The sequence below is a fragment of the Desmodus rotundus genome, chromosome 6 (genome assembly GCF_022682495.2).
Source record: "Desmodus rotundus isolate HL8 chromosome 6, HLdesRot8A.1, whole genome shotgun sequence".
NCBI lineage: Eukaryota > Metazoa > Chordata > Mammalia > Chiroptera > Phyllostomidae > Desmodus > Desmodus rotundus.
The window spans coordinates 15720681-15740605 of NC_071392.1; the positions used below are offsets into that span (position 1 = coordinate 15720681).

At 51.2% G+C, this 19925-nt stretch overlaps 2 protein-coding genes across 5 annotated transcripts in view; both read left to right on the plus strand.

Annotated features, from left to right (window-relative positions):
- RAPGEF5 (Rap guanine nucleotide exchange factor 5) overlaps positions 1 to 6567 on the plus strand; it is a 223436-nt gene extending 216869 nt beyond the window's left edge. For 2 of the 3 annotated variants that reach the window (XM_053927359.2, XM_053927360.2), the window contains exon 26: positions 2529 to 6567. In XM_053927359.2, the coding sequence (XP_053783334.1) occupies positions 2529 to 2647 (119 nt within the window). In that variant the 3' untranslated portion in view covers positions 2648 to 6567. The remainder of the gene's footprint in view (positions 1 to 2528) is intronic. The other variant, XR_011651308.1, reaches the window with a different exon arrangement.
- Positions 6568 to 12215: 5648 nt separating this feature from the next.
- The window catches only part of CDCA7L (cell division cycle associated 7 like), a 137514-nt gene continuing 129804 nt past the window's right edge, over positions 12216 to 19925 (plus strand). Inside the window, exon 1 of one of the 2 annotated variants that reach the window (XM_045197331.3) lies at positions 12216 to 12537. In XM_045197331.3, coding sequence (XP_045053266.2) covers positions 12508 to 12537 — 30 coding nt within the window. In that variant the 5' untranslated portion in view covers positions 12216 to 12507. The remainder of the gene's footprint in view (positions 12538 to 19925) is intronic. The other variant, XM_053927362.2, reaches the window with a different exon arrangement.

The following is a 19925-nucleotide window of genomic DNA, read 5'->3' on the forward strand; positions in this document are numbered from 1 at the left end:
CTTTCACTGAAAAAGTGTTTTTCTGAGCACTCTTGTAGACTCCCCACTGAGACAAGTGTAAGTAGGAATATTTGTTCTTTTCTAAATCTCAGGCACAATTTACATTCTGTTGAAATCGTGTTAAAACATTGCAGGAAGGAAGGAACTCGCCCTCACGGTGTTCGCGGAGCTCTCCAGCGGGCGATGGGACCCTGCCACCCGGGTCGGTGGGCCCAGCTCATTGACCCTGCGGTGCAGGGCAGAGGAAGCTCAGAGGGTCCCTCAGGCCTCCCTTAATCAGGCCAAGTCTGCCCGACTTCCTGGTCCATGCCCTGTCCTTTGCCCTGAGCAGGTCCTGTAGATATAAAGGGCAATAAAAAAAAAAACCCAGAAAGTTGAATTCAATCATTATAAATCATTCAAAGGTGTCCAGTCCATAAAACTTACTTTGTTGAACAATACATCCTCATTGTAAGACAAAGCCACACTTCCTGCAGATCAGTGCGCACGCGTAAGAATCTTTCCTCCGTCTGGACCGGTCCTGGCTGGTAAGATTGCCCCCCAGCCAAGCAGCTGAACTTCTGTATGAATTATAAAGTTTCTTTTCAAGAGGGAGAATTATAAATACAGGACTTAATTTTCTAAGTGTCCATATCCCTTAATCCCATTTTTATGTGCGTGTAGAATTCCACATTACGTGAGTGCAATGCTGAAGTAGTAGAAACAGTGGTAATGACATAGCCGTGCAGATTCGTTCCACTCGGCCGGCGTGATGTTGCTGAGGAGTTCGTATTTCTTCCATCCTCCGCTGCTTCCCAAGCTTTTATGGGCACTTGGCTGATTCTAAGACTTAGGATTCATTGATGAAGGCACTCTGTGTCCAGAGTGGGGCAAAAGTCAGTTTACAGCTGTTCGTATGAAAAATAGTACAGTAATTAATAAATAACGATACAAGAATAAACTGTTTTGCTTACTCGCAACTGTAAACCTACCTTTACCCACCCCGTATGCTGCAAGTGTGGGCAGGAAGGTTATTCCTGCGTAGCTGGCCTTGACCCTGTCTGAACATCTGTCTCATCACCAGAGAGTCAGTCTCTTTAGCACAAAGCAAAGGAGAAACTTAAACAACTCTGAGGCCTGTTCGTGTTCTGTATTTCTGTATCTTTAAACATCGTGGATGGGACTGAGTTACCTAAGCTCATTGGACAGTTTATGTAGGCACCGTAAACCAGTGTCAGCGTCTGGGGTAACACAAGATAATGTCAACCAAGCCCCTCATGGGTGACAGAGTGCACACACATGTCAGTTGTCCTGGTAGGAACCATTCATCCTATCAACTTTGCTTAAGGCCAAAATTTAACAACACAGCGACCTTGGTAGCCTCGTGTTTGATAAACCAAAAGCAGACTCTCAGCGTCTTCCAGAAAAGGCTCCTGGAAGACACAGCTTTTTGGTCATTTTCAAACAAGTGGGCTGGTAAACACTTTAACTTTTGATGCTTTTACTTTTTGAAACCAGGAAATCTTGTTTCTATTAAACCTAAGAATTGTAAGTCACCGTGACCTCTAGGCCTTAAATTACCCAACACATTATCATAGGGGAGGCAAAACACAGATTTTCACCAAGAGAAAAAATTGCTGCCTTAAAATGCCCAGCCTCTTGCCCCTGCTCCTCCGGCCTGAAACTCTCCGAAGCAGGAGCTCGTGACCTGGCCCGCTCACAGGGCATTGTCTCTCTACGGCAGCGCAGTTAGCTGGTATCCCCGTGCCTTGGGTGTTGGGGGAGGGGGTGGATTTTGTTTGTCTTTGAGTATGGGAAGTGCACTTACCACGTTTTCCAGGCTGCCTTATCTCTGGTTCTTTATCAAAGCTGTCACCAGCCAGGACTTGCGTTCATAGTGCACCAAAGCCTCTCAGGGCCCTTCGACTTTTTAACCGCCCTGGATTTGGGTGTGGAAACCCCGCCCTGGCCTTGTCTTCCACCCGGTAGATGTTAGCCCTTCTGTGAGCTTCTGAAGCTGGCTTTGCCTGTTAGCCTCACCTTCAGTTCAGTTCTGTGATACCTGTTCATTCAATTAATGGTTTTTTCCCAAAAAAATAGGGACACCAAAGGATTATACAAAATCTTAAATAAAATTAAAAAAAAAAAAGAACTAATGTGTTTGCACGCTCAGCAGCTTAGCAGTGATTTCCGAGCACCCCAGACTGAGACTAAGAGCCAGTGAAAGCCAGTTAAACGGCAGCGGTGGTGACACAGGACCTCAGACCATGGGCTCGGCCAGCCGCGCACTGCCACTTACTTAGGTGCTGTTGTCTGTGCTGTTCCGTTCTGAGAGGGGGAGAAGGGCACAGTCACTGAACACTGTGTAGTCGAAGCTGAAAACCCAGCCCCACCGTTAGCATAGAGACATCTTCTCTCCTGCGATTCAGCTAGTGAGCGTCTGCCCGGTAGGTTTAGTCGAAGCTTTGATGTGAGGTTTTACTGGTATCGGGGAGCAGCAGTACTACTGTCGTGAGATTGACTGCCTTTTCTTTTCCTCCCAAAATCAGGAGGTGACATGTCTCCAAAAGAGCACCAAGAGTTAAAATCCTACGTGAACCACCTGTATGTCATTGACAGCCAGCAGGCCCTGTTTGAGCTCTCACACCGGATCGAGCCTCGGGTGTGAACCCCCCACCCCCGCCTCCGCCCCACCGCCTCACCTCACCTCCCTGAGCAACTGCCGCACTTTGAGCTACGGGAATGTCAATGCCGAGCACGCCCCTCTCCTGAAGGAAGCGAAGTTGCTGAGTTTTATCAGTAAACCACAAGACATACACAGGAAGGCCAACCAAAGCGTGCTCAGGAAGTGACATCGGCCACCAGGGATGGGGAGAGGCCTCTCCTCACTCCTCTTGGAACAAGAAGACAGGAGAGTGGAGCTTCCTTGAAATGGAGAAGTCTGGTTCCTTAGGCTGACATTGTTGATGCTTCCCGATTTTCAGTTTGAGATGTGCTACCACCAAGACGAGAGAGCACATCTTGTCACACAGTGACCAAACATTTCAGTGAGAGCGTGCGTGAAACAGGAAGTGGCCCTACTTTGCCTGGTAGCAGGTCATTGTTTCTAGGCTGTCAAAGTAGCTTGTCTGAAGCGATGGCATCACCAGATTTCCAGAGAGAAGACGTGGTCTCTGTTGATACAAACTGTGAGGTCACCAAAGGCCACCTGTGTCCAGGGAGTTAGTGAGGACCAGCGGCTGGCATCCGTGCTCTGACTTCCAAAAGGTCAATGCCAAGGCACGTGCTTCTTCGCCCCCACAATCACTTACAGATGCTGGCTTGCAGCTGAAATTCGTTTCTGCGCCACTCATCTGCCGCTACAGGCAAGTCAGGCCAAGTCTCTTTGCCAATAAGGAAACGAGGAATCTTTAGGGAAATCGACTCATTGTTTGATTTCTGGGGATTTTCTTTACATGTGCGAGCAGGCTCTCATCTCCTGTTGGGAACAGTGGGGTTTTTGGAAGAGCACAGTGCCTGACACATTGTAGGCGCTCCCTAACTGTTGATCAAGGTGACAGAGTCACAAAGGTCTGCGCTCTTGTGCCTGGCGATGCCCCAGTGTTCTGCTCGCCCCCGCAGGCGCCTTGAGCACCGTGTGCAGCAATCACAGCCCGTCCTGGGAGGGTGAGTGGGGCTCCACGTGCAGAGCAGCCCCCAGAGAAGAGCGAGGCAGTGAGATGGTGGCACTTGCCTGTCTTACAGCAAATGGAAAGAGCCCCCAGGTATCCAGATGCCTGGTTTACAGTGGACACTCACAAGTCCCATTGTCCACCTTCCAACCAAGAGAGCAGATTTCCTGTAATTTTTCCTTTTCTTTCAGTCTTTTAAGTCTTTTATCATGCCCATTTTTGTAGAGTAGGGCTCCTCCGGTAAATGAGACACTTGCTATTCTCAAGACTGGTTGCAGCTCCCTTGACCTTCACGTGAACAAAGTAGCCTGTTGGATGTGGTAATGAAGTCCACCCCTGCTGGCGAGATGCTAGTCAGGTTGCTAAAGTGCAGGCCTGAGCCCTGGGGCACACTTCTCACCGCTCCGCCTGTTCTCTTAGGAGCCTGCGCAGAACTGCTTCCTTTTGTCTCACCGGGACCTCATTCCTGCACTGCGCCCGATGCTTTTGGACACCTTGATGGCAGTGCCGTTGCCCGCGCTCAGGAACCTCGCTGTGCTTGGTAGATTGATGGAAGCAGCCACAGGGAGATTTTTTTTGGTAGGACTTTCAGACAGATTCAGTCCCTCCCAGCCTGTAACACTCCAGTCCTGAAAAGTTAACAGCATTCTGTAGAAAGGTACTGTCCAGGGCTGGCCCACTTCGATGCTCCGGGCTGCGGGGAATGGAGTGAGACATGGGGAGTGGAGGAGACCAGAGCCTTGGAACCAGGCAGGCAGACTTCTCTCCGTGCTGATCAGACACTGGAGAAGCTCTGGCAGTTTCTGAGGATAGCGCGCACTTACCACGCACACAGGTGATCTGGTCTGTTCTCTACGCTGGGATGTAGCGTTGGCCCCGTCAAACCACGCCAGGCCCTTGGGACGTTGTCTCCATGTTTTGCAATTTAAATTTGATTCATGGGAAGGCTACGTCGCTCCAGCTAACACCGTTTCAGTTGCTCTAGTAGAGGACTCTGTCAGCACGGCACCTGCTGTTTAGAGCCCCATTCACAAGTGTACACAGCCGGAGGAGGGCCCACGTGCATCCAGGTTAGACCCAGCCTGCTGGCGCAGGTGGCAACAGCAGGGAAGAGAGGGTGGGTGCCTGTCCATCATCACCTCCCCTGTGGCCTGTGGCTCTCACGGCAGACAAGGGAAGGGAGGATTTTGTTTAATTTAGATTTGCTTTTCCATGCCCATCTTCCGAATGTCAGAATCTCTGAATCTTTCTAAAATTTAATAGCTGTCTCCAGAGATTTCCCAGGCAGCAGCTCTCAGAAATTTCAGAAGCTCTGAGAAGATGGAAATCTGGAATTAAGGAATTCAAGGCAGAATCGTGGGAGCCAGGGTCACTCAAAGTGAAGCTCTTCCTAACAATCCGAGTGGACAGGCCGACGTGGGACTTAGCGGCTCTCTGTTGATAGGGGTGGGCCGTGTTCCCCCTCCCAATATTTGCCACGGCCCCTGTGGAATGGGTTATATTCCGGCCAGAAGGTCGGACTGGAGGACATCCAAGCTGCTTTTCAGCTGTTTTAAGATTTTTATGATCACATAAAATCTCCATTCCTTCCGAAAATCTGTAATCTGCCACCTTCGCTGGCGAGGGGTGCACGGCCACGTCTAAGTGGCTCTTTCCGCTACAGCACAACTTGTGACAGTCCTGCAGGCCTGTGGGTCTGTCGGCATCCGGGCGCGCCAGCCCCGCTTAGCAGTTAGCACCAGACAGGTTCCTGTAGGCAATTCCCGAACATATTTTTTTCCCCACACCTACGTACAGATGCTCCGAAGACCACAGTGTTTCAAACTCACTCTGTTATCATCTGCACAGTTGCCAAATGGTTGCCGTGATAAATATTATGGACGGTGTTCATTTGATTCTAGTATCATTAATTATATGTAGGATACATTCATTTTCCCAGAGCCCTGTCCACAGGCAGGTCAGGGGGGTGCTTACAGTAAAATCCCACCCCTCCCACTTGGCAGGAAATGGTGGGGCCCTACAAGGCTTTCCCGCCTCCTAGCGGGAGAAACAGTTACAGGAGACCGGGTGAAGGTGACGTGGGGTCCCCACAGCTGGCTTGCCCTGCTGCCCCAGCCCCACCCCGTCCCCCCGCTGCCTTGTTATGGCATCATGTACACAAGTCCCCAACTTAGCGACCCTAAATGGCAGAACTAATCCAAGCTTCTCGGAAACTAGGCACAGACATTGCAACGGGCGATCAGGTGCACTGCAGTCGTCGACACGGGGCCTCTTCTCAATGCTTCAGACACGTCCTTAAGTTTCAGCCTGCCTATTAACGAGCAGGCCATTGTGCTGAAAACTAGTGGGGGGGGGAGTTTTTAAAAATTGCCAAAAAGTTAGATGAAAATATACTACTGTAAAAAGCAAAGCTGTATATATGAAACGTTTTTTAGCAGAGTGCTATTTATTTGCATAGCCTATTTATTGTACTCGTATGACACTGTTAGGGAATCCTGGGAGGACATCGATGGCCGGAAGCAGGGGCTCCTGCCTTTCCACGGGTCACTGGGTAGGACTGCTGCGACCCTGTCAGCTCGCTGTGACGGTTGGAAGAGAGCAAGCCCGCGGTCAGGGTGTCTACCTAACTTCTCAGGGACTGCATTCCGTAGTTTGCCACCATCACCAGAGCTGGTGAATATGAAACGTCGGTTGAATTACCAGAATCGCCATTAACAGTATTTTCTTTCTCGGACTTCATGCTTTCCGCTTCTGTACATATGACTGTGCTGTGTATTTATCGAAGCTAGTAAGCAATAATTTATATGTACAAAAGGCCAAGCAATATAAGGTGAAAACTTATATAAGTCCTGGTTACCTTTCCTTGTATTTTCAAGTGTTTTTTTTTTAAACTGCTTTTTCCAAATATAAGATTACGTTAAAGATACTATTCATGCCTCATAGCTTCTTATTTCATCTGCAGTGGGTGTGGGGCCCACAGAGGTCAGTGGTTTGGAACCCAGAAGTCACTTCCTCGCCGAGAGAGCTGCAGATAAGTGAGGCTGGTCTCAGGCAGCCCAGGGCCCACTGAACCCCTTCGGCTGCCGCTGAGTTATTGCAGAACCCAAACACCTGTGTTGGCGAGCGCATCCGTGTTCTCATATTCTAGGATTTGGAGGGCTCAAACTTGTCCTCACCTCATGCCACTGGAATAGGACCAAGTACCAAGAGCAGCTCTGAGAGCTGGCGGTGATGGCCTGGCCTGGAGTAGCGGCCCCGACACGCAAGGCCCGTAGGCAGGAGGACATGGCAGAGGGGTAGCCACAAGGCCCTGGGACAGTGGGACTTCCGGGTGTGTAAACACTGATAGACTGTCCTTCAAAGGCCTCTCTGCCCCTCCCTATGGACACATGCTGCCCACTGAGGTCAGGCTTGGCCTGTGGCACCTGGCAGTCCCTCCCTGCAGAGGGTTACTTGTCTCACCACGTTGAACTCAAGAGTAACCAAGCATCTTCCTCTGTGCAGTGAAAAGGAAGAAGAGTCCCATGTGCTTGTAACCCAGAGCTTTAGGAAGCATCCTGCACCCAGCCGAGTCTCCTGCTGTGAGGCCCACAGTGTTGCAGGTAAAGGTGTCTCTGCACCTGGGCCTCCAGCTCCTGAAGGACATGTAACCTGAGTGAGGATCTGGAGCAATGCAGGCTGGGAAGGGAGAGTGTGGAAGCCCTTGGCTCCACGTCAGAGGGGAATGGGGAAGGAGGGACATTGCTGTGGCCCAGGATTCCAGGGCCTGTCTTCATTGGGATCGCCCATGTTGGGAGGATGAGGGCTCCTGCCAACTCAGAAGCCTGTTCTTGTTCAAATTTGCAAACCCTGAAATGTGCTTGCTGGTCCTGGCCTTGGTGCACGAACCACAAAACCCTCTCTCAGGGACTGAGGGCTCCTTGTCTGGTCAGGTTCCTTTTCCAGGTCTTTTGGATCCCCCAGTGTCTGCCATTCACTGCTGTAAACAAAAGAGCTTCCTGGAGCTTTAGGCGAACTAATCTTGAGTCAAGAATTCCTGGTCCTGGCACAATTCTCTCTCACCTGCCTGAGAGGCAGCCATCCCCCTGGGCACACCTCACAAAGTGGGCGGACAAACCCTCAGATGTGCGGGGTCCTTACTACAGGGCTCCTGCGTCCACTGAGCTCCTGGGGACACGAGCCGAGACCCCTGCTGCAGCCACATGCAGTGCTGGTCAAGTCACGGCTCTCCATTCTGTTTTTCCATGGTGACTTAGTGTTTGCTCAGGAGGAACTAGGCCTCTGCTTCGCCCTGCCGGCCTCCTAATCATGCTCCTTTCCCTCTAGTTGGGGGCAGCCTTTCAGGGGCTGGGCTAGGGTCCCCTGTGTCAGCTTTCAGGGCCTTTCTGCCATGAGATCCCTCAGGCCTCACCATGGGTACATGCAGCCACCTCTGGAGTCTACACTTCCCTCCAGCCTGGATGCGACAGAGCTTCCCAATACTCCTTGTACTGGCTTTGCACTCCAAGGGGAGGGTGGGGACTATTCCAAGCCCTTCCCCGCTACCTAGCCACACCACCTCCCCATTTATTTTCTCCTAAAACCACACCATGGTGCAGATCCCAAAGGACCACCTACAAAGAGAAGAAACAAGCCCCCCATAGTGGAGTGCCCCCCATCCCCATCCCCAATATCCAACATTCCCCAGCTTTCTACAGGGAAGTGGGGATGGGGGAGGGGGAGACCAAGTTGTGCTGACTGGACTTTTCTTTTCCCGGGAAGACCCCCTCAGGCAGTCCCAGTGTGAAGCCTCCTGGACTGGAGGTGGCACCTGGGGCAGCGGTGGTGACGAGCCCCCCTCTCCTTAGGCCCCTTTCCTGCTCACAGACTGTTGGAGGTCCCCAAGTTGTCCGTGTGTGGTTAGAGGCTGTAAGAGTGGAAATAATCACATTCTGAGAAAAATCCCTGCTGTGGACTAGTTCTTGAGTTGTGACCCAAAAAAATGCTGCCAAGCACTTGCAGTCGCAACAGCAGTCGCCCCCATGGGAACTGGAGATACAACAGCAAGACCCTCCTGAGCTCTGCGGCCACCGTGGCTCCCGGGGGGCTCCGAACTTGGAAGGCCCTTTCTGCAGGAGAGTCTCATGTGGTGGTGATGCCAGCACCCCACCAAGGCTGGGCCAGGGGAACCGTCGGCACTCCCCAGCCCAGCAGCCCCGGGTCATCGAGTCCCCCACCCCTGCGTGAGTTCAGACCCTGCTGTCCCTTAGCTCAGTCACTGCAGTACCCTTCTGCGTCCTCTCCCTCCCTCTACATTTCCCTTGTATAATCTCCAAACTGCTCTCAGAAGTATTATTTTTTCCTAAAATACATATCTGATGGTGTGTTTCCCAGCTCAAAACCCTTCCATAGTGCTTCCCAGGCTATAGAATTAAGTAAACATCAATTGCATACAAGGTCTTCACATTTTGGCCTCTACTTACCCGGGGCCAAAGAGATCAGGCAGATAGCACTTACAATGTGGTACCCTCTTCAAACTGATATTCTACGTGAGAAGATTAGCTGATGCTTACTAATGAAAACAACATGCACCAAACATTTGCTAAACAAACAAGTGCATGTGAGCCGTATTTGCTACTTGCAAGGTGTTCAAACTTGAGGCCAGACTGATCAGGATACACAGAGAGCTGGGGTGAAGGGCCTGAACCCAAGGAGCCCAGGCAACCAGGATCGCCTGCCAAATAAACGAACTTCCCACCAGACATGGGCAAACTGACCCCAAACCAGCCAGCACTAGGGCCATGGGTGAGGGCTGTGCGAGGAGGCCTGAGGTCCCTCCAGCCCCTGGCTTGGAGGAAAGCTGGTGCAGACCTGTGATGTGTGATGCTGGAGCTAACTTTTGTTTTGTTTAAGGAAGTGACTTGGCTGCAGTGGGAAGTAAGAACTGTTCATGCCCCTTTGTATTCCACTGACCTGGGCTGGGCCAGGAGCTGGAAGGGAAAAGGCGGAGGGCGGAAGCCGGAAGGAGTGCCCCACCCCTTCCCTGTCCTGTGCCTGATGCTGACTCCACAGTCCCTACCCGGGGCGCATGCCTGCAGTAAACAACCAAACAAAGACCCTGGAATCAGCACAGCAGGGCCTGCTCCCAGGCACCCAGCTGCTGCCTCTGAAGGCTGAGGAGGGTGCACAGTAAGGGTGAACGTCCAGGCTCCCCAGTCACTGCATTCCTAGCTTCTGCCACGCCCTCTCTCCCAGACTCCCTGCCTGCGCCCGGCACTCAGGCCTGGCTGGCCCATCTCTTCTCTGCCACTGGATGCAGTGTGGCCAGGACCCCTTACCTACTGCCCAAGCAGGGCTCATCCACTCCCACCCCCACCCTGGGTGGCCCCACACTGAACCCCTTACCCCTGTCTGAATTCCTACAGCAGGTCCCACCAGTTACTCTTGGGGAAACCACCCTGTCCTGCCTGGCCTCCCACCCAGCCGCCTTCAGGGTGAGGAGCAGGTTGGCAGTTTAGACTGTGCAGCCAGAATGCTGGGTTCAAGTCAGGCTCCGGCACCGCAGTGCTGACAGACCTGGCGAAGGTCTCGCCTTGACCTGAACTTTTGTTTCTGCACCTCTTAAAATGGGGGTTAGTATGCCCCCTACCTTGCAAGGTTGTATGAGAAATAACACGAGACTGCGTGTAAAGTGCTTGGTGTCAGGCCTGGTACGTAGTGGGCCCTGAACTACAAACTATGGCAGAAGATGCCGATAATAGTGACGATGATGGTGGTGACTGGCACGGGACACACACCAGGAGATTTGCACCCACATTTCTACTCCACTGACAGCAAGTTTCTTAAGTTCTCTTACGCTTCGTTCTCTCAATGGTCAAACAAGACAATTTGCAACACGTGGGCCACGGGGCAGCTGTGTGAAGGAAGTGGACGGTGCCCAGGCACTGAAGCGAGACAAGCAGCAAGATCGAGATCTCCTTTTGAACCCCACTTGCCTGGCACGACGCTGGGACAAAGCAACACTCCCTAAGCGTCTGCTGATCGATCTGGAGGAAGATGTGGGCACAGAGCCTGCAAATCCGTGGGTTAGCATTAGCATCGTCATTAACATGTTAATAACACAGGGAGAAAAAAGGCTGCTCTGCCCCTGGGCTGTTCACATGCTTCTGGTCCAGGGCTACAATCACTGAGGATGCAGGGCAGCTCCCAGGAGGGCTTGGCCTAGGCCGCATCCCACCCCCTCCCTGCTGTCCCTCTGTTTGGACCACAGGCCCTGGGAACTCTTACACAGCAGCTCCACCTCACAACACAGAAGCATCACAGTTTCTGACGTGAGACCGAGATGGACACACCTCACAGTTCTTTAGTTGCGTCCTTTGCAGCTGGGGAAATTTTCCCTGGTTTCATTCAGAGTCAGTTGGTACAAGATTAAAGGGCTGAACCTACCCTCTGAGCCTGGGTTGAGATGAAGTCCCCTTTGTAAGGCAGGAGAGCAGGGGAGGCCAAAAGGACGGCTCTCCCTGGGCCTGTGGTCACACTGCGCTAGCATTTTTCTTCCATAAATCAACCAATAAGTAACTTTCTCTCTGCCCCCATCCCACCCCCTCTCTCTTTCTCTCTCCCTCCAGTCTGTCTTCCTCTTCCTCTCCCTCTCCTTCTCTTTCTTAGAAGCCAATGTTAATCTGCAACAGATTTCATCAAATCTGTCTGATATACAGGGTCTGGCGGAAGTAACGCCTGCTTGAGTGTGGTTGTTAGGATAATAATATGGGCGTAATAACTTATAGTTTTAATTTGAACATTTCACCTAAAATGTCATGTGGTATGCTTGAGTGTGATATTGTTATGTTACAGAATTGCATGCTTATGATTTTGAAATGAAAGAGGGGGCATTATTTGTGCCAGACCATGTAGTTCTTGAGCACCTACTATGTGCCAGGTACTACGCTAGGTGATGGGAAACAGACATGAAGAAAACAAAGACCCCTTCCTCCATGGAGCTTACAGCCAGCCGGACAGTTGGAGACACAGACCATAAAGACAGGTCAGTGCAATACGCAGCAGCACCCTAGATGATGAGTGGTTTCTAAGAGAAAAGCCCACTCAGGGAGGGGCATTGGAGAGTGCGGGGTAGGGGTGGGTGAAACCTTAGATAGGGCAGCTGGGGCAGGCCTTGACCTGGGTGGGATTGTTGAGGTCCTAGCCCCCAGGATCTCAGAATGTGACCTTATTTGGACATAGGCCTTTACAGAGGTTATCAAGGTAACTCGATGTCCTTGTAAGAACAGTAAATGCAGACACACACACAGGGAGGATGCCGCATGAACCTAGAGACTGGCCCTGGACAGACCCTGCCCACACAGCCCTTGGGAGGAGCCCGCCCTGCCTGAATTTCATGCTTTGCCCTCCAGAGCTGAGACAAAGAATTTGTTTCTTTAGCCGCCCAGTTTGTGGTCCTGAGTTATGGCAGCCCCAGGAAACCAATTCAGCCTTGCTGAGGAGACCAGAAGGAAGGGAGGGAGCTGACCACGCTGACATCTGAGGGCGGAGCACCCAGACCCACAGGGGAGCGGGTGCAGAGATCCTGACGGGGCACCTGGGACTGGAGGATCAGCGAGGAGTCTGGTGTGGCCTGGGGCCAGAGCTAACGTGGCAGGACCAACCGGAACCTGGATGTTCCCCTAACTCAGCACAGAACACCCTGGAAGGTTTCCAGCAGAGAGTAAGAGGGTTTCACCGAGATCATGCTGGCTGCTGACTTTTCAGCGGAGCCAAGAGGGGCAAGGGTAGAGGCAAGCAGACCAGTTAGGAAGCCACTGGGAGGACCCAAACCAGGTGCCATGGTGACTTCTGCGGGTTGGAGGCAGTGTGTGGTGTGATGGAGAACGATTCTGGGGCTGTGGGAAAGGTAAGTCTGACGTCATTTGATGACGAATTGAATGTGGGGGGACGGAGGGAGGAGTGAAGGTTAACCCTAAGGATTTTGGTTTAAAAAACTGAAATGATGAATTTGCAACTAATTGTTTTGAGAAAGACAATGGAGGTGGCAGGTTGAAGGGAATATCAAGAGCTAATTTTGGGATGTTTGCTAGACGTGGACCAGAGCCGACAGGAGTTTGTTTACACCCGGTCAAGCTTGTATGTTGGACATGCTAGCCCTTCAACCCCGCTCCTTTCTTGGATCTTCACAAGTGTCCACAGGCAAGCTGGGGCAATTGGGGGGGATGAGTGTGCCCTTTTGGTTGACTTAAGCTTGGTGATGGTCCTTCAAACCTTTGAGTCCCTGCTCCCAGCATTCCCATAATGGAACCCCCTAAGTCCCACCAAACATATGTCACCCCGTTGGGTAACAGGTCATCTTGTGGGGTCACCCAATGAAACTCCAGACACCTGCCCTGTGTCAACCATGTCTTCAATGCTGACGTCACAGGTTCATCCAGGCGCTGCCCTCTGGTTCTGGCTCCTCTTCCCCAAGGAATACAGAAATATGAATTACGGTTTTGCTGCCACCGATTCTGGAGCCTGCATTTAGCCAAGATGAAACATATGCCTAAATCCATGCAGGAATAGGTCCTCGAAACAAATTTTTTAAAGTGGTTCCAGACTTTTGATTGAAACTCTCTATTGCACAGCCAGAGGCAAACTTTATCTTTTATGGGGAAAACCTTCTTTTACCCTCAGAACAATTTCACGAGGAAGGCATTGTTAGCCACAAAGTGCTCCGCCCGGTGCGCGGTGCACATTCTAGGTTTAATGGACAATTTGTTGATGGAAAGAGGCAGTGACCAAAATGTGAGGCATTGGCGACATCTGCTGGCCATGCGGTGATCCTGCGCAGACTTTAATTGTGTTAGAAGGAAGTGTTCTGAGGGCAGGGTAAAATGTCAGGACACAATGTGCACTGTTAGAAGACGTTGGCAGAGTGAGAGGCGGTGGTGTGGCTGCCCTGCCTCACCGGGTCACCTTCCAGTGGGTTCTTGTCCTCTGTTTTTACAATACGATGCAGAGTCGTTTTCTAAAATGCAGACATCAAGGGAATGAGAAAGGAGCCCAGCTAGAGAATGTGGGTGCTTGAAGGGGTCCGGCGAGCACTGAAATATGTTGTCTCCCTAAGCAGATGAGAAGCAGGAGGGACAGGATGTCCTCACTACTCCCTCTCCCTGCCATTGGCCCTCAGGAGAAAGTGACAGTCCCTTAACGTGGCTTCCCGGGCACCCCGATCTGATCCGTTTCCTTCTCCGGCCTCTCCTCGGGGTACCCCACCCTACCCCAGTCCCCAAGAGACACGCATTGGCTCCACTCCAGCAGATCTAAACCTTTCAGGCACCCTGGCTCCCAGGCCTTTGGACTAGTCATTCCATAGCCCATTAGCGAGCGGGTTCTTCAAGCGCCAGGGGGCGCTGTGACAAACACACGGCTACTACCGTGAACTGGACTCAGCTTCCCCTCCTTACAGAGCTCACTGCGCTGGAGACATGGGCTGCCCTACCCCTTTCCCTCTCTGCTCTCCACTTAGTGACTCTTCCTCATTCCCAGCTCCCAGCACCTCCAGAAAAGCTTCCCAGTCCCTCCAGCCAGCTTGGGTGGCCCTCAGAGGCAGGTATCCCCGTCATGGCAGGTACTCGTTTGGCTGTTGGAAGAGCTAAAGGTCCTAGGTAAGGCACACAATTGACTACACAGAGATGCTGCAGCAGCAGGAGACGTGGCTTGCTGCATTGCCACCAATCACAGAGCGAGCTCTGCCAGCTTCAATTCCCTGTGAGGGTGGTGGTCACCGGTGACCCTGACAGATGCGGTGAGGATCTCCTGGAGGCTGGCAGAGAAGGGAGGGTCTCCCTTTTGGTCCCTCCCAGTGGTCTGGTGTCTGCCTGTCCAAGGATCTGGTAGCAATTCCAGCATGTCCCTGAGCACTTACTAAGGTGAATCCAAGCTCACTTTCCTGGAGCAGACTCCAGGGAAGCCAAGCCTGAGGCTGTGCCAGTAGCAACCCGGGGGACCCGGGACACCATCGTCACACTCTTCCTCAAAGCTCCAGGACCTCATCCCTGGTTCAGATCCTGGTGCTGATCAGAAGACACTCTGGCTGGTTTGGGGGTGCTCTGCTCAGTTTTCGCCTCCATACTGTCACCCCAACCATCCTGCTAGGGCTTACTATCGCTTCAGCTGCTCACAGAGGCCATGAGGGCTAATAATTTCCCTGACTCTAACGAGGGCTGAGTGACCCTGCTTCCTCAGCCATTTATAAGCATCCAGAATGTTCCCAGGTACGGCCTCGGTCCACCAGATTGGGGTGGAGGGGACAGAATGCAAAGCCAAGCCTCATTTCCTTCCCTCCTCCCTTCTTTCCCATGAAACAGTGTTGACAGCAGATCCAGAAGGAAAAACCAACAGCTTTCCCTCTCTAGCCGTAGGTCCTGGCCCGGATGGCTGCTGCTGGGCTCATTTTGTTCTTTGGCACAGGTGGGGTTGGGGCTTCTCTGGAAAGGCCAGGGTCAAGATGCTTGGGCCAGCCAGCAGCCCTGGAGGAACCCGTGTGTTCTGTTGTGCATTGAAATTTCCATTTGCCTGGGGCTGAACTTCCCTTCGGAATCAGAGGTCAGTAAAGGCCAAGCACAAAGCACAGACCCAGCCTGGAAGCCAAGAAACGCCCATGAATGTGGAGCTAAGTGGACATTTGAAAGCAGCTCAGGTGGTGAGCGTGGGCACTGGCCCTCCTCTGGCCAGCAGTGCCTGGCTGCCTGGTCTCCAAACAGCCCTTCCATTTTGCAGACGCCAGGTTGGTCGGACCCAAGGCTTGATTGTTTTGGGTGGGAGTAGGGAGGCTTGACGAGAACAAAGGCTCCCTCTGGAGGGCAAATGTGGCACTTCCTGCATTTCATGCTCCTGTTCTAAGCCCTCCCCACATGGAAGGCACTCTTTTTTGAGAGGGTTGTTTATCTTTTAAGAAAAATTCATAACCTTGGTTTTTTTTTTAAGGGTTTTTTAAGTGGTACAAGTCTTGGCAATTTAGGGCTGCATAGCATCTTTAGTTAGATGTTTAAAAAAATAGCCCAGTTTTCTCCCACTATTTCTTCTGCCCTTTGGTTTTTACTTCTTCACACAGTGCTCTGGTAGAAAGACCCCTGGAGTGTATGAGTCAGGAAATCTGAGTTCTTGCCCCTGCTTCAACTTCCTTTCAGAAGTGTGACCTTGGGCAAGTCATTGATCCTCTCTGAGCCCAATTTTCTAACATTCTGTGACTATGTAGAGTCACAGGGAGGGAGGAGACACAGCCTGGTGAGTTTACTATGTCACCATGCAGTACCTGTTTTGATCCTCTTTTGGAGGGTTCATTCATTCTTTCATCCGCTCATCACTCACCCACCAGATATTTAACATAGGTGGGAAGCATGTCAGTGGTGAAGATACAAAGTTGAATAAGACCTGGTCCCCGCCATGGGCAGGCAGTGTGCCAGGATGGAAAGAACACTGATTTTCTGAGGGACACAGCCAGGTCCTGGCACTAATTAGCTTTGTGAATTTAGCTAAGTTTTTATAACTTCTTTGAGCCTTATTTTTTCCTCATCCAGACAATGCGGTTTATTGTACAGGGTGACCAGCTGTCCCAGAAAACGGAGGAGTTTCCTGGCACACAGGACTTTCAGAGCTAAAACCTAGAAAGTTCCAGGCAAACCAGGAGGGCCTGGTCCCCTAAATGAGAGATGAACTGAAAGCTACACAGAGAAAAGGCCTAGCACAGTGACAGGCATCTAAAAGCTGCTCGATAAATGCCACCCTCCTGCACATCCGTGTGCACATGTGGGCGTACATACCCATGCCGCACACCACGGAACACAGCAAAGGGGGAAGAAAAAACACAACCAGACAAACATGGCACAACTAAGGCCACACACGGACCGCAGGACTGCTGAGAGGACCCCAGGAGCTGGGTGCTGATCGGGGAGGAGGATTGTACCAGGTGAGGGGTGAGGGCGAGGGCGGGGCATCCTGTGCATTAAACGTGTAAATGCCACGAAAGTGGAAGGGCTTAGACTCTTACAGCGTGTCCTCTGTGGCTAGAATTAAGCAGGTAAGATTGTACAGGTAGTTTTGGTTTGCATCAGAAAGGCCTTGTGTGCAATTCTGAAAGGCCTGAACATCACTTTTAAGGTTTCCCAATACTTTCAACGTTTCATCCTTCTAGGAAAAAAGAACCTTGAAAATGCACACCTTTCCCAAATGTGTATAAATAATACACATTATTTATATGTGTAAATATCTAAATTGTGTATATGTGTATATATATACAATATAGTATATGTGTATAAATAATGCACATATATTGTGTAAACAGATCATACAAAAACCCACGTGTTTAAAGGATCAGATAAAAGGTAAATATAAAGAACAGGTGTTTTCTTTCTATGCTCCAGTGAATTGTCTTGCCCGCTTCCCCGAATGTGCACACAGCTCCTGAGAGGGGCTACTTCAGGCAGCGGAGAATCATGGAAGGTTTTGGATTAAAGCAAAAAACTGACATGATCAGGTCTGATCTTTGAAAAATGCCTCCGGCTGCCTATAAAAGGGGCTGGATGCCTAGAGGTGGGTAGGAGGCTCCTGTTAAAGAGTTCAAGAGCAATGGTCCAGGGACTTGGACTAGGATGGCAGTGTGGGTCCCCAGCAAAGGTGACAGCTCAGAGAGATATTGAGGAGGTGAAATCAAGAGGACGTGTGACTGAGAAAGGAGCCGTGGACTTAAACAAACACATGAATGCATGCGTGGTGAAAGACGTCTACCAGGAGAGATGCTCCTGGGACCTGTGTTAAATTTCACTGACATTTTTGATCCACGATCCGGGCTGTATTATGACTTTCATGGGCCCTAGACACTTTGCCTTCCTGGGCCCCTTCCTCTATTTATATATAACATATTTGTGTGTATTTTATCCATATAAAACATATATGTATATAAAAGCATGTTTTATGACTGCACTGTAAAGATAAATGTAATCAGGACTATACTACTCTTTTCTTCAATTTTTAAAAGAAATTAAAATGCTTTTCTGAGTCCCTAAAAGCATCACCGGCCTTAGGTGTTGTGCCTAAGGAAGAAAGATAAGCTAGTCCAGGGAGCCAGCAGCCAGATTCTGGTTGCCTGGAGATTCCACAGGAGCATGAGCATGGAGCGCCATCTAGTGGTTCACCTGCTCCGAGGCTGCTGAGCCGCTTCTGCCCTGCTGAAAAAAAACTGACCTGCAAAGCCCTCCCTCCCGTCCCAGATCAGACCCGACCGCGGGTACCAGTGCTTGCCTCAGGCCTAAACTGCTCTGAACACTGGGTTCGGAGGCTGTCTCATTGGCCCGAAGCCCAAGTGAGAGGTCAAGAGCACCCAGTAGTGCCCTCCAATGAGAAGGGCCAGCAGTTCAATCTTTTCATCAAAGTGGTTGTTTAGTGCAGTAGTTTTCAGCATTTCTGGGCTCAAGAAAGTACCCTGAAGGGAGTCTAGGGAAACCCCAGTTTACAAAAACAAGTTTTAAAATACTAAAAAAACCACTTTGCAATATCACTGAGTATTTCTTGCTTTTTTCTCCCGAGATTCCTTTTACACAGTGCGGCAGAAGTAGCGCCCACTTGAGTGTGGTTGGTAGGGTACGTGAATGTCTTGCACGAGATGCACAGCAATTTGAACATTTCACCTAAAAATGTGCTTGAGTGTGATATTGTTAAGTTACAGCTTATGGGTTTGCTTAAAACTTGCTATTACTTGCTTATGGTTTTGTCGTAAAAGATTTTATAATAGAAAAGGGGTGTTATTTGTGTTGGACCCTGTATCTCTACAAGGCAAAGTTATCCCACGTTTGGTCTGTGGCCACTCTTTCCTTGCAGCCAACTTGAGATGACCTCATATAGGCTTCACAGTTAACCCGTTCTCTTCCAAAACTGAGCGTGTCATCTGGCAGCTGTCACCGAGCGGGTTCATTTTCAGAGTAAAGCTTCAGAGGAGGGTCAGCTATACATCCCGTGGTACGTAATACAGTGTACATAACACAGTGGCACGCTTGCCAAACACCTCTGCAGTAATGCCATCTGCTTCCCAAAGCTAGGATTCAGGAGTTTTTCTTTTCAAAGACACGTCTGTATAAAATGTGGTCCATGACCATTGCTACCATACCCGTCTGGGGAGTTGAAGTATGGTCCACAACTCCCAGCTTCGTACGTGGACGTCCTAATCTCCAGCACCTCGGAATGGGATCTTATTTCAAAACAGGGTCATTGAACATGTAATTAGTTAAGATGAGACTGAATTTCAATCAGTATTTCATACCATCTTGTTACTATAGCAACATACACGACTTAACATCGAATTCAAGACATCTCTGTATTAAAAAAAAAAACAACCACCCTTGGCCGTTTTCCCATCAGGCAGCCTCCAGCTTCCCCCTCAGGTCCTCTACTGCATGGACCTCTACTTCTCGGAAGCAACGCCAAATTCTTCTCCCTCTCGCTCTCTTCTGTCCTCACCACCAGAGGTTAGCTCCAGGCCCAACTCTGCGCACCCACATCCGTTTAGGAACTTGGCAGGATGCAAGGGTCTGTCCCATTTCCAGAATCCACCCTCACAAAGCCACTGGTGATTCTAAACAGCGATTTATTTTCCTATTGTTACAATCATGTTGCATTATTAGTCATCTGCCTTGCATGATTCCCTTTTTCAACTGGTCCTCTGCTGCTCCGAACACGCTGGATGCTGAGGGCTCCAAGGGGCCGAGTTGGCGTCTTCTTCGCCGAGGCCCACGCGGCGCTGGTAACTGCCCGGCAGGTGAGGGCGGGCCTCGCCGCAAAGACCAGGATGCTCTGGGCGTGTTTAGTGGCGGCTGTTTCCCCCTCTCCCTTCCGAAGCAGGAGGGGCTTTTTCTCCGGGTCTTCCCTGTGACAACCTGGCGGGGCAGGCCGGTACCACTCCTGAACGTGTGGGAGCCTCGCTGCACGGTCAACTCTCAGCCTCGGCAGCCCAGCCTCCAGCCGCGCTGACCACACGCAGCTGCGCCGCCCGCACTGACCCCGGTCCGCTCCCTCCGGTGGGCTGTGACTCTGTGAGGCCCGCGGTCTCTCCGGTGTGGGGCTGGCGGCCTGTCCCGTGACCTCAGTTCCCCGACTGGTCCAGGACGAGTTGCCGGTTTTCGGTGTGTGCCGTCGTTGCTGTGCTATTGCGAGGATGGGACGGACAGCCTCCGGGCTTCCGTCCAGACAGACCGGAAGTCCGCTCAGACGGTCTCACGGTTTTCCCGACCCGGGCCGCAGGCCGGCTGTGGGTGG